Raw genomic sequence first — 14301 nt, forward strand, 5'->3', positions numbered from 1 at the left:
CTACATTAAGTACCATGTTTAACGACCAGCTGTGGATCGCGTAGGCTAACACGGGATGTTAAAGTCAGTCACCGGGCCAATAGCTCCTCTCTGGCCATGAATTTTCAGGCCAGGATGAGGAGCCATCCTTTGCCTAGGGCTTTGCTATTTATAGCGAATACCGGCAGGAACTCTCCTCCGATGTGTTTGCAGATGTCCTAGCACAATGCAAGCCTGATCCCAGCAAGTTCTTTAGCCTCTTTTGTAATTGGTATCAAAAACTGCAATAAACGCTTCTAGAGGATTTGTGGATTTAGGAGGTTTGGAAAAGAAATAAGGGAATGACTTAAAGCGCTGCTGAATGTGTCCCACGGCTTTGGGAGATTACTCACACATGGCTAGGTTGGAAAGTGTATGCACGCACGCGTGCGTATACTGTATATATATTTAGGTTAACAAGTTTAAAATATTAATAAACAGCTTCTTATGGTATTTGGTAATTACAATATCAGGCTTGTATCATTCAAAATAGTGCAACCTACATAGCAATATACAGGAAAATTACACACATTGTTCCTATTACCATTAATATGCTTGTGCATATCAAGATGACAGGATACCCTTTTCCATAGGATTAACCTTTTGCATATTTAATTGTATTCTTTGGCCCATTATCCTGTGAAACCTCGTATGACAACATAAAGACTTTGGCTTTAAAAAAAAAGAAAATTCCTGTTTTTTTCAGTGACTTTCAGAAACTTAAGTAGAATTCAAATCACTTTAAAAATTATCATTTCCTCCAGAAACCACACACCCTGCAGCCCACCACAGACCACCCACTGGTGTGGATATCTGTGAACCTCCAACTATTTTTTTTTCCTCTTTTGAAGATTATTTACACTTCAAATGTTGCACAACACATTCTCCAAATTTTTTCTCGAAAAAAAAAAATTCTAATCTGGTCCCAACAGTGAAAAAGAAAGGTCTCCCTCCCCAGTAGCAGGGGAAGGCGCAGCAACCTCATGAGGGCCTTCAACTGCATACTATGAGTCCAAATGCAGGTTTGCAATGTGAAACAGAAGCCAAAGCATATTTCCAAAAGGTTTTTGCCATTAAACACCATTACTAAACGGGCTCAATAAAAATTATAAGACTAAAGAATCCTGTAGTAGTGATGTAACACAAATCTCTTCAAAACTGCTATTATGTACTGCAATGCACAAAACAAATAAAAACAGTATTCTCATAATGCATTTGCTGAGAAAAACATCATTTCTTATAATAGTACTAGAAGTGCAAAACAAGACATTCTCCATTAAAATTTCATGTCACTGTAAATATTACCATTTGTCCACATTAAAGCTTAGTACCATTTATGAGAAGTGAGGAAACCTTCATCAATTCCCAAGCAAAGTATCATCTCACTTGGAACTTTACAGTGCACTGAATAAGTATCACAATATTTATTGGTATTTATTTTCACAGTTTTCTAACGTGCACATAGAAATATAATTTGTGAAATATATTAGTGAAAACATACTAATACAAAAGGGAAAGGACAAAACATCTAGAGTATAACTGCTTATCACCACTACTTTTTAAGAGTTGGAAAGTCAAAACCATCTCGCTTTTAAATATGTAATATTATATTTAGTGTGGTTATCTACTAATAAAGGTATTGCATGACAGTGTTACAGCATGTTTATATTCTCTACTAATTTAGCATTGTTTTCAACACAGGTAAAGAATTACGCAAAAGGAGTAAAAAGTGTCATTTAAGCACAAAACAACAAAAAACCTGGTAAATGGTGAGGTAACTGAATTTTCTTATATTATTTCTGGTTCTTAAATTATAGATATGACAAAATTATCACAAAATCAACAGTGAATTCTTACAGCTGTAAGAATGGCATCCATTTAAAAAAATGTTTCAACCACAGCAGATATATTCTGCAGTATGCAACAAAAAAGCTCATGAACCTGCAAGAAAGACTAAATGCATTTTCACTGCATTGCAGGGCAATGCACACTTGTAATCCTGACTTCCAAACTGCAGGACATTGGAAGAGCACATGTTTCTAGAGAGCATACTCTGTACACAGGTCGAGAGAAGCAGGGAAAAAGAAAAAAAAAAAGCTTGACTGTGGTGAAATAAATGAGGAGCTTATTTACAAAGAGTGCAGCAACCCTCCCCAGCAGAGCAGAGAGGAGCAAGGCAGGATTTCTGCTCCTGTATAACAGGACAACAGACACTAGAGAGCACAAACAGCCACCTCTCCATCCCACAAACAGTGCTGCGACACTATAATGAGGGTGAACATGGGATTAAGTCCACAATGAAAGCTGAGCATCGACAAGAAGTTTACACTATGTACAATACGTGCACACCAGACAGAAAAGTCTGCATGATCAATGTAGGAGACGTGACGGGCTTGAGGCTACTCCATTTAACCACAGCTTCACAGGTGACTCCAGCCAGAGCAGGTTGAGCCTTTCTTCTACCACACCTTACCCCTGTCTGTACCTGCACTTATGTCCACAAATAAACACACAGCTGTGATTAAACTGTGCTCCCTCCTAGGGATAGTAATACCGTCCCTCCTAGGGACAATAATACATTGCTAATACATTTAAATAAGACAACACAGGCGAGTTTGGGCAGGGAAATGGCTCATATCATAAGTCATACTTGAAAAGGCCTTTAAGTTCTTTCAGAAGTTCCTTCAGCACTGTTATACTTTGAAGGCTCAGCTCTCAATGGAAGGAAGTTCAGATCAAAAAAAATATCATTACTAAAATAAACAATTTAAGTGTATCACTGGAAAACAATTTTTATGTTGCAAAACAGACTGCCCTATACAGGAAAGATACCTACTTTAAAGGGACTTTCGAGCTAAGATAGGGCTACAGCTGGGAAAGGGAAAGTTTAGCAAGAGTGTGTATGACACTCCACCTTGAAAGAAGCACGTTGTGTGATGATTAACACTTAACACAATCTAGCCAAACCACAGGATAGTTAGTGTTCTATATTAACTAAGAGAGGATTTTGCCATAAAAGATCTGCTTTCACTAAGTTTTTTATATGAAACACCTTAAATGCAATGTAAAACAACAAAAAGTTTCACCCCTTGAATTCTTCCTACATGCAAGCTGACTTTTAGACCCTCAGATTCATACCACAATTCCTGTTCTACATTGATGAACCCAGCAAGGGAAGGAGCAGTTCCAAACTCTTCCCCATCACTAAGATACATATGCTAACACTGCAGAAATATGAAAATAGCAAGTTATTCTACAAGGAATAGTTTCTGTCACTTCTATTTCATGCTCAGTAGTCACGTGGTATAAAGAAAACAATGACACCGACTAGGCTGGGAGTACTGCAAAACCCACGAACAACAGGTGCTACCTTAGTAACTAGTCGCATAAGCACAGGAACCTATATGCACCTGCGAGGTTTAACTTGGTGCTCACTTGCAGATTTAACTAGCGGATTTTTGAGGCTGGGGTTACATAGATCATCACTTTTCTAAGCCCACCTAACTGAGACACCTAAGTTAGGAGCCTATACTTTCTAAAAGGTCAAAAGAGAGAGGTAAAATCTTTCAGGACACTTCACACACACACCAGCTCCTAAGCCTTCAGTGCTCTGAACTACCTTCCCCGGGGAGCTTTCTCTCCCTCTCCTCACTGGCAACAGAAAGACCTTAGCCTTCCAGCACAGAAACCCAAAGCTACACACAGCTCTAGTTTTTGCTTCCTTTAAAAGATTTCCTCTAAAAAGATATATTTTCACCAAGAAAAAAACACCCCTGATTTTCCTTGTGAGCCTTATTTCACCTCCTAAGTATTCCTGAAAGATCAGAGAGAGACATGTATTTATGAGATGCTGCCAAAACACAGTGAGCTGGTGGTGGTTTGGTTTCTGTTTGTCCACAGCACTCTTTCTCCTAATTGAGCTTCTTAGATAGCAGAATAAGGAATTCTCAGCAAAAGCTGCAAAAACATTAAAATAAATTTTCCAGAAATACAAAACCTCTTAATTTTCCTTAATTTTATCTTATATATTAAAATATCTTATTTCCATGCGTTTAAGTTAGTGGGTGGCTACGCTGCTCTAAGAAACACAAGCAGAACACAAAATCCATTTGAAAGGAAAAAGGAAAATTTGCTGCGGTGAGAAGGGAAAGACAAAAGCATGAAGAAATTCTACAATGTCTTTAAAAGAGAAAAAAAGCAAGAGGCAGGTACGTCTATGTAGCTGGTTTTACCTCCATGTACCTACTCCATTCCTCAGCAATTCAATATCCTGCCTCCATAAAAGTTGTCGTCCAGGAGCAGTGTAACACTACAGGACATGCTACCAAGAATGGCCCATATCATTTACAGCCTGATTCAGTTCCAGCTGGAGTCACGGGAAATCTTGGTGAAAGGAATGACCAACAAACTGCTAGAGCTGTAATCAGGAAAATGTAACAAGTCACCAGCACCATCCAGAAAGGTACAGAAAGGATGGCCACTTATGCAGGAAGATTCTTTTCTCCTCTTCAAGAATAGCAGCAGCTAGAGTGAGAGAGAGGGAAATACAGAAAGTCTTGATCTCAGTTTAATTGAAAGTCAGTGCAAATATATCAACAAAGCTCAGGCAATATTCAGAATTCCACACGCTCTATGGCTGAGTCTCACAAGCTGTGGCTTGTGGCTCTACTGTTGAAGATTTTTCTTCAACTTCTTGGCTGCTTCTTCTTTACAGGTATAAATCTGCAACCATACCAGCTACTCGCCTACAGCCCTACCCTGTAGCCTTTTCTTCCCCCTTTATTCGCTCGTATTATATGCCAAGATCAAAACAACAAATGCATGCAGATTCTTATTCCCTCTACTTTCAGAATCTGGGGGTGGGGTTTTTCTCCTTTAAGGCAGCACCTTTTATTTCCATGTGAACAACTGCTGTGCAACATTATCAAGTTTTCCCTCTGTCTCTTTAATTTGCTTTGGTTTAGGGGAGGTGGTGGTATCATATATTTGCGACTAGTAACAATAAAACTCTACAGTCACCAGAAATCTGCTCAAATCAGAAAAGGCAAACACTGCAATAATGTATTTCTTTCCAGCTAATTTGCTTGTACCTTTTACAGAAGGATAAATCCACCTGGATTTAGGATGGTTACATTTGGATCTCAAGAGTTTACTTAGAAATGTTGTAAATGGGAATTTTTCTTTCCCACAATCTCACATACAGTACTTGTATATATTGAATTATGCGTGCCTAGTTTGATAGAGATGATGATACTAAAGACTTGGAGCAATCAGCAAATATTTTGAGAGCTTTAAGATGATGCGAAAAACAAGAGCCACCACTGAGTTTTAGGATTCACTTCATAAAATTCTCAGTGATCTGCACGGCAGGTTTTGGTATGATATCGACAAATACCATATCTGCTGAAACACACCAGATAAAATCTTAAGTATTTTGAGCTATTTAATATACTATGATTTGAACTGGAAATTAAAATTTGTCTGAAATATTTTTATTAAACTCATTACAACAATATTTATGTCTTCAGTGCATTTGCCTTCCTGTAGACCTAAGAACAATTGTATCCCCGTGTCTCTGGGAAAAAGTTTTGGTTCATGAAAAGTAGTGCTGATCCCATAAACACCCTCACCTGGCTTGGCTCATACAACTGTTCCTACAAAAGGTGACTCTCTCTAAAGGCAGGTAAGGATCTTCTGTTTTCAGAAACTGGATCCAGTGAGGAACCAGAAAGCATACCATGTGGATCAGGGCCAGTAATTGTGACCAAATGTCAAATAAAGAATACTCAAAACACATTTGTTCTGGAGACTGTACAGATACCCATAAATATGCTTTCTGAACATACTTATAAAAATGTATACTAAGATTTTTGGAAGCTGGAAAGGGACTAGGAAGCCCAAATCTCACCATGCTTCATTCAGGTCAGAGAAAAGTTAGGGTAATGCTCACATTTCCGCATTCACAACGGTTTCCCTGCTCGCTGCTCCTCAGTGAAATGAGGGAATAAGGTTTGAATAGTCTCAGCTGCCTCTACACAAAAAACCCTACAGCAATTCTCAGAGTAGCAGGAGAACTGGAGAGCACCACCTGTGGAATGCTGTCAGTAGTTAAATGTATCAGCAGTTACATTTACTTCAGTTTAAACATAATTACAACTGTAGACTGTTCTCATGAAAGGCTTCCTCTCCTCCCTTCCACCCTCCCTTATGGTCAAAATCTAGTGGTTTTGTGTTTCCCCAGGGGGTAAGGAGGGGTGTGTAGCAGATATTTTATTTGTGAAATAATCTGATTGATCTTTACTAGAAGTAAAAGTAATACAACATTGCATCCCTGTTATGTGAATAACTTTGCATACCAGTAAGTGATAATAAAGATACTGTTCCTTAATTATGTGTGCATATATTCAATTTATATAACAGACTTCATTGGAGAGGTTAAAAAAAATGGTCTGATGTTCAACAAATATGCACAATATTCTGGAAGGAAGAAGTCCCTCAAAAGGTGTTAATCCTTCACTGCGTATGCAAATAAATGGTATTGTGCTCCTCGCTGATTACACTGAACATATGTCTGTCGGTGTTTGATACTGCATTAACAGCTTAAATACTATTAACACACAATTAATTAGATGTCACTACTACACTATGAACAAAGAACTACAGTGGGTTGGGATTTGGTTTAGGAATTGAAGGAATAAAAGAAATACTATACAACCCTGAGTAATCACCAGTAAGGGGCAAATGCAAACTTACATACATATTAGGCCTCAAGGTTACTAATAAAATCCACAGCTCCATAGTAAGTGCCGTATAGTGATATCTAAAAATATATACTCTGGATTAGGCAGCTGTGAAATTTCTGACAAGATGACTGCAGACTTTCCAGTGAGCTTAGTTTGCAATGGCAAGTGCATGTGGAATGTAAGAAAAGCATTTGTACATTAACATTAACCAATATCCATGGGGCTTCCTGGTGGTACACAGCAGTTCACATGGCTGGGCCTACAGCCTTCCCATTTCTTTTCTGTATTCTAGAATGAACATCCTAATTTTGTGCTAACACACTGTATTTTATTAATTAAGGTCCAGGGGCGTGTTTTTTTTAAAAAAATTATTATTTGGCTTTGAAAATGATTATGAAGCTAAAATATATTTTTGAAAGTCTAGCTTTCTGTTCTTAAGGGTCTTACTTTTGAATCTGTGCAAATGCATTCCTAATTCTTTTTGTCTGTGTCATACTACATGCATACCATATTGCTTATCCAGTACTAGAAAATCATTAAACATTTCTAATGACAAAAGTACATTGAATGATACTTAGCAACATAAATTAGAATGACCAAAATAGTAAAATAATTAGATACAAAACAGCATAGTTGCCAACATATACTGGAGCTATTTCAGTACAGCTTGCCATTTATATATAAAGCATACATAAATGGCTATTTTTTATCCTTTTCAACAAGACATTTTAAAAGGATGGTTGAGAGCATACTACTAGTTTGCCTATTCAGGTACAAAAGTACATTGGGGAAGGGAGAGGTTTCTGTATCATTTACCATAGCAAGATACTGTTAAAGGATAAATTCTCCCTCTAAGATGGTGGCAACTATTTTTTCCCTATAGATAAAGTGTTCATGGAAAATTTAAACATCTGATTCAATACTAGGCATTTTCTTACACACACGTCTATTGCTACAGGAATTTAAAACCCTTGGAGTTGAGTACAAGCTATTCCTATTTGCAACGTAAGGCAAAACATGCTCTGAAATGTACATGTCATTATGGATCCGACCATCCCTGGAACAGTATGATGCTGTAGACTTTATGGATGACCTTAAATAATTATCATTTCTTCCTCTTGTTGGTAATGAATGTTTATAAAGATCAGCTGGACTTCGCCTAAGAGACAAGTGCTGCTCATCACGATACGAGTGCTGAAAGGGATTGTCATCTGAGTGAACAGGATACAGCGACTTGCTCCGCTTACTGTCCTCTAGAGCATGAGTTAAGAGTGAGGCCTTGTTGCTCAACAGTTTGCTTGAGGGAACACTAAACATGCTTGCATATGGACTACTTTGTAGAAATTTCTCTCTTTCTTTCAAGCTTATACTACGAGAAGGTCTTCCAATATCAATTTCCCTGGATTTATCAGCGATATTATCAAAAGAATGTTGCCTGCTAATCCTCAACTTATTTTTTTTATGATATTGTGGAGCATTGTTATGTGACCAACTATGCTCATAGATTTCTTCAGGAAGTGATAAGTTCGTTGTGTCCTGCAGCATCTGATCTTCTTCAATATCATAGAGGTTCCCCATCCGCAAGCATGCGTCGCATTTATAGGGGGATCTGCTCGAATAGTGTCCCGCATAAGTGGGCAAATTGGAAAGACAGCTCCTGCAGTGGGTGGAATTCTGTCTGTATCTATCGTTCATGTCAACTAGGGAAGCATTTTTATCTTTTAAAGTGTGGTGCTTTGCATAAAGTTTATACTGGTCATTATTTGGAAGACTCTCTTCATTATGCGAGGGAGTCCTGTTAGCATGTTCTGCTTTCCTGTAGTTGTCATTATGATCTTGATAAACATCAGGAAACTCTATAGTTTCTGGAAGGACAATGTTTTCGATGTACTGAGGTGTGTCCAAGCGGAATCCTGGCTCCTTGTCAGCATCAATCGTGTAGATTTTATCCCGTGGAGAGCTCTGTTTGGTTTTCAGATATGTCAGTTCCACTTCACTACAGTCTTTTGGGTATTTTGATGCTACTGTCCTTTTTTTAAAATTGTCCTTGGTTTTGTGGTGCTTGTTGTTGTTTTCAGGTTCCATATGGCAAGTAGCTCGGCTTGATGTCTCTGATACATCGGAATGGACTATCTCTTCAGGAAGGTATCTTTGGCTTTTCAGTGAAAGCTGCCTATTTTCATCTGACCCATTGTCTCTCTGGGAACCTTGGCTCTGACGTACAGATTCTTGACGTAAAGATTCAACAGATTTCCTCCAAAGTTGCCTGGGTCTGGAGTTCACTTTTGTTTCTGCTGTTACCGCAACCTCTACTGTGTTTGGATTGGATTCATTCAGTGTGAGAGGATGCTGACCTTGGAAAACATAGTTGTTAAGATTGTCCTTGTGTCGATTGCTAGGAAGTGTTTGCAGTTCACTCATGTTGTCACTAAAAAAGTTGTCCTTTGTCTGAAAGGATCTGTTATCAGAAAATATCAAGTTTCCCTTATCCATGACCATGTCCATAATCAAGGAACCTCTTTGAATAAAATCAGCTGTTCTTTTGGGGGAGTTAATTCTTGAAGGATTGATATTGGTCATATTTTTTGCTGTTCGCAGTAGTTTTAACATGTTGGTTTGGGAATTGGTCAAAGTAAAGTCAGGAGACTTCTTTTTCTCTTCAATGTGTACTCCATGAATGCAGCTGTAAATACCCTGTAATATGAGTAATATAAAACATATTAAATCACTAGGTGCAAATTTTAAATACTTCCATTCTATTTTTAATTAGCAATAAAGAAAAATTAAGCATTGCTTATCTAATGACTGGAAAGACTAAAAGCACATATCTACCCTTTCAGCATTTCCTTACAGTGATATGGAAAAATAACTTCCGCTTTATCTGATGGAACTGTAAAGGAGGAAAATTGCCAGTATTTTACAAACCAGTGGTCCATGTTGGCCTCTCCTGCTTATTCCAGAAAACAAGGTTAAAAGGGCGCCCAAAAGGTCCCCAAGTTACAGAATGTAGGTAACCTTCAGTAATGGAAACCCTTTATTTAAACCAATGATCAAGTTACCCCTCTAGATAAGCCTGCAGACAGCCTATTTTCTTGGAAGTTAAGGCACCCTTCACTTTCACTGAAATAAAAATGCTTCTAGTCATCAAATTTTAGCTTTTCTGTTTCCTGTCTTAGTATGTATGAAAAAAATCCCAGCTCTTTCTAAAGCCTGAATTTGAGTTAATTTTGAGCAAAAAGCTGAAGTCCATCTTTTAACTCCAACTTCTTCAGTCTCGCCTGTGAGCTCAATTGACATTTCTGACCCTGTGAACTTGTAATTCTCAGAAATTTGCCTTTGAAATAAGTACTTCCTTTCCTTGCATTGGTTAGGAGAATTTTACATGTAAAAGGCCAGATGTACAAAGTTCAAATGTAAAATGTGGAGGTTAAAGTGTATACACTATTCTAGACAACCCCCAACAGGGTAGGGCACAGTGTTTGTAAAGCAGTTCTAATACAATCCCATTTACTCAACAGGGTAATTTCAGCACCTTTTAAAGGAATTGAGCATTTTAGTATCATTTTCAGTTCTCCTCAGCTGTGTAAAAAATCCAGCAAAAATTGATTACCTAATGAAAGTACTATGTGTTTGAAAAAAACCAAAAACCCACAAACAAAAAGAAACCCTAAACCCAAACTAATTTGTCTAAAGTATAAGAACAAGCACATACTTCCTTTATTTTTCAAGTATCAGTTTCTTGGATACATACATCTGCTTGCGGTTTGGTAAAGTTATCATTAAAACCTGTTAGTGTCTAATCAAACATAAATGATGCTTGTGTTGACCTTTTCTTATAAGATTTATTCAAGAATACTATCAAGAAAAGCTTATAAAAATATTTCTTGTGTTTTATCACTTAAAATCTACTTGTTCAATAAATACACAAAACTTAGAGCTAATATCTGTCATCAGTTTAGTATTTATTTTGTTTGGATTTTTTTGTGGAAATTAATCTATTTCCTGCATATGAGCAGCTCTACCATTTCGTCAAAATTTTCCCTAACTGTATTTTTTTTCAGCATTTGATTACTCATTATCCTGGCATATGATAATCCGTGCCCTAGAATAATCCAACTGACAAAAGTACATGGAGTGTAAGCCCATCCTAAACCTATTGACCAATCTAGAGCATCACGTTGATGTTCTAACATGTATGTCAAGTGTCCAAGTGGGAATAAAAGGAAAGATAATATTTTAGGGAGGTAGTGTTTGTCTGTTGCCTGAAGGGGGAAAATTAATATCATACTGACCCTGCTGATTGAGAACAACAATCCCGGCCTATCTGAGCAGACTCCAGTGAAGCAGAATCTAAGTTTCCAGTAAAATAAGTGCTCCCACACAAAGGTTATTAAACTGAGCGCCATGGCTGCTGCAAGCATGTAAAACACTCCTGCCATGTTGTCAATGTCCAGCTGGCTGCTCATTACTTCATTCTTCTCATTGTGGCAAATACCAGTCAGCCACAGGGTTTCTAACTCTTCCATTTCTCCTGGGGGGAGAACACAGTCAAACCGGTTAGAATGCAATTACTGCTCACAGTATTCAAACGTCTTCGCAAGTTTAAAAATACAGCACCATTTAATGTTTCATTTGTGAAGCACTTTAGTCTTATCTACTTTGGATTTGCAAATATAGCAGATTTCAACTCACAGCACCCTTTCAGTTTCAGATGTCCTCAGATTTCATAAATTACGTGGGAAGCTGGCTGCTCTAGGATCTGCAATTTGGATAAAACTTTCTTCTGCTTGCTGTAACCAGTATCACTTGTTACAGAGAGTGGAACTGGAGGGTTCCCGTCCCAGGGGGCTCCTCTGCCCCATCCATGGGAGCTGCACGTGGTGCACACTCACAGCCAGGAAGCTCCTCCCATCCCAGTCCCAGTCCCAGTCCCAGTCCCAGTCCCAGTCCCAGTCCCAGTCCCGCGGGTCCCCCCAGCGCTGCTCCTGTCGGCAGGTCCAGCTGCAGACAGCCCACCCGTGTGCTGCAGGGGCGCTGACGCACCCAGACCCTGGCAGCCAGCGGTACACGAGCAGCACCCACACACACAGGGATGGCCTGATCCTCCTCTCCTGCCAGCTGATGAGGACTGAAGTTTGCTAGCAAGACGTGCACACGCCGTCACTCGTGTGATTCACAAACACAAGTATCTGCAGAGCCCTCACACACTGTGCACACCCGTGCCCAGACCCTGCATGCCCCTTATCTGGCTTGCACCTCGGGTCTTTCCAGAAGTCCCAAATGGAAAGCAAGACCACATCAAAGCCAGCTAGGAACTGAGTCGAGTAGCAAGATGGGACAGGCCATAGCGATCAGCCACAGGGCTCGGTCAGACACGCACCCTGACACACAACCAGACCCTTTTATGCTCCCTCCTCTCCGTTTTCCTGTATTTGTTCCTCCCTAATTCATTCTGACCCCTCCCTCTGGCCCTCCCCCTAAACGCTGCCGGTTACATTTCACATGTTCTCACAATCCTTGTAAAACATGCCATAAGAAGTTTGTTCTTTCCTGTAAGAGACACCCACAATAACCGTATTTACCCTTTTCATATAAGTTGCAATGGTGTGGCTGAACCTCTCCTGACATGTCTGGTCTCTGCTATCACCTCTGGTATCTCTTGTTCCCTAGGGTATGAGTGTCTGAGGATTTGATTTATTAGTGTTCCTGTCTCTTGTTTAATTTTTTATATTGAATGGCCACTAACCAGATAACCTTACAATCCAGCTGTCTACATATGCTTTGCATCCAAATATTCCTTCCATATTTTTCTCCAGCCTCCCAGCCCAAGAAGATTTTTTTTTTTAATGTTAAAAGACAGACCATCCAAACAATAAAGATTAAATGGTAAGTTTAAAAATTCAGCAGGAGCAACCAGGTCCAACAGCTGGCTGCACCGGGCCACCACTGCAGTCGTCGTTAGTCACATTTCCTCTCATGGCTGCATTTCAGTGGTAGGTGAACTGATTCAGGGATGCAGTTTTAAACCACCGTCTGATCTACAAGCACTTTAGAAAGAAAAGAAATTTATCAAAACCTTCTGGTTTTCTTCCCCATAATACTTTTATTTATGGCAAAGCAATGGCAGCCACCAGCACTGGATGTAAAATCACCTAAAGCATTGTGTCTGAAGGTTGTAGTGATGTTACACTGGAAATTGAAAGCTTGGCTAGCTTTACCCATGCAACACATGCAGCAAGTGAGGGAAAATGGTTGCATATGATACAGCATTAACAAAGTCTGTTGTGTTTCATACACCACCTGCTTTTCTATAGAACAGTCACTTAATGCCTGGAATTGCAAGAATACAGTCCGCCCCTTTTCCTCTTCAAGTTTCCTTTTTAAGAATTTTATTGTAACTAGCAGTACCTTTCAAATATGATTCTCCTCCCGGCTTTCTGTCTCTCTTCATTTTCCATTTCCCCCTAGAGACCTGGGCGATGCAGTAACTTCAATCCCTTCCCACGTCATGTACCCCAAGCCTTCTCCCTCGTCGTGCCCTGTGCACCTCCCTCTGCTCCCCCCTGCCCTCTGCTCCCCCCAGCCTTTCTCCTCTGGCCTGTTGCTGTGCCCTGCCTGCCTCCTGGGCAGCAGCAGGAAAATAAACATCTCGTGCTTGAAACAGAGCATTCCTAGTTTCTGGTTTGGCTATGCCACATGCTTATAGCCATTAAAACTCTTCATTTACTTAAAGCTAAGGAAGCAGATCCACACTCCCCCTCTGTTGCATATTCTAAGACTTAGAATCTGTATTTCACTGAGGAGGTTTGGCCTCAGATGAAGGACACTTAGCAGTGCTTGCCCCTGCCAGCGTGGACAGGGGTGTGCAAGAAACTCTAACTGTTCCAGCCAAGACTGGATTTTATATTGCACGGTATATTCATTTTCAGACATTTAGAGTTGTTCTTACCAAGGCATTGCATGTGCATACATACCTTTTTACTCTCTTGGGGATATAGTCAGCTGACAAATTCTATTATTATTTTTAATGACATAAACGTCACTGTTTCTAGAAAATACAGCAGACAATACAGAGGGCCAGAAAGTACAGTATTAGCTGGCTTGGTACATTTCCCAGTTTAGGATATGGCTTCATTTTCAGGGAAGAATTGCCATGCTACAGAGCCTTAATTCTTATCCAGTAACTAAGGAATACATTTTCAGTATTAGAATCCATACATCATTGGAGTAAAGATCAGGAAAAAATGGCTAGAAGCTATACTGACATTTCAGCTACCCTCAAGCTAGATGAGATCAATGACCTGCTGTGCAGGAGCATTTTGCAGGACAGAGTGTCAGGGCAGTAGGAAAGCTGCAGCCCACAGATAATTTGGATGTGTGAGCCGGAAGTGGAACACAAGACTGTGATGGAGAAATTGTTTCTCATAGAACATGAAGGAAAAATTGAAGTAGAAAGGACAAGTACTGAGGCACTTTAGCAAGGGCCTTTCACAGATTTGTGAGAAAGATTATTCGGTTCCTAGTTCTGTGCTTGAGGCAT

At 39.5% G+C, this 14301-nt stretch overlaps 1 protein-coding gene across 5 annotated transcripts in view; it reads right to left on the reverse strand.

Moving 5' to 3' along the window:
• Positions 1-14301, reverse strand: part of GRIN2A (glutamate ionotropic receptor NMDA type subunit 2A) — a 219652-nt gene that overhangs the window by 25965 nt on the left and 179386 nt on the right. For 4 of the 5 annotated variants that reach the window (XM_080386780.1, XM_080386781.1, XM_080386782.1 and 1 more), the window contains 2 exons: positions 11054-11292; positions 7128-9455 (listed from right to left, as the gene is read on the reverse strand). In XM_080386780.1, the coding sequence (XP_080242906.1) occupies positions 7665-9455; positions 11054-11292 (2030 nt within the window). In that variant the 3' untranslated portion in view covers positions 7128-7664. Of the gene's footprint in view, positions 4543-7127; positions 9456-11053; positions 11293-14301 lie in introns of those variants that run through there. The other variant, XM_080386783.1, reaches the window with a different exon arrangement.

Source organism: Falco punctatus (genome assembly GCF_963210335.1).
Source record: "Falco punctatus genome assembly, chromosome: 4".
Classification (NCBI taxonomy): Eukaryota; Metazoa; Chordata; class Aves; order Falconiformes; family Falconidae; genus Falco; species Falco punctatus.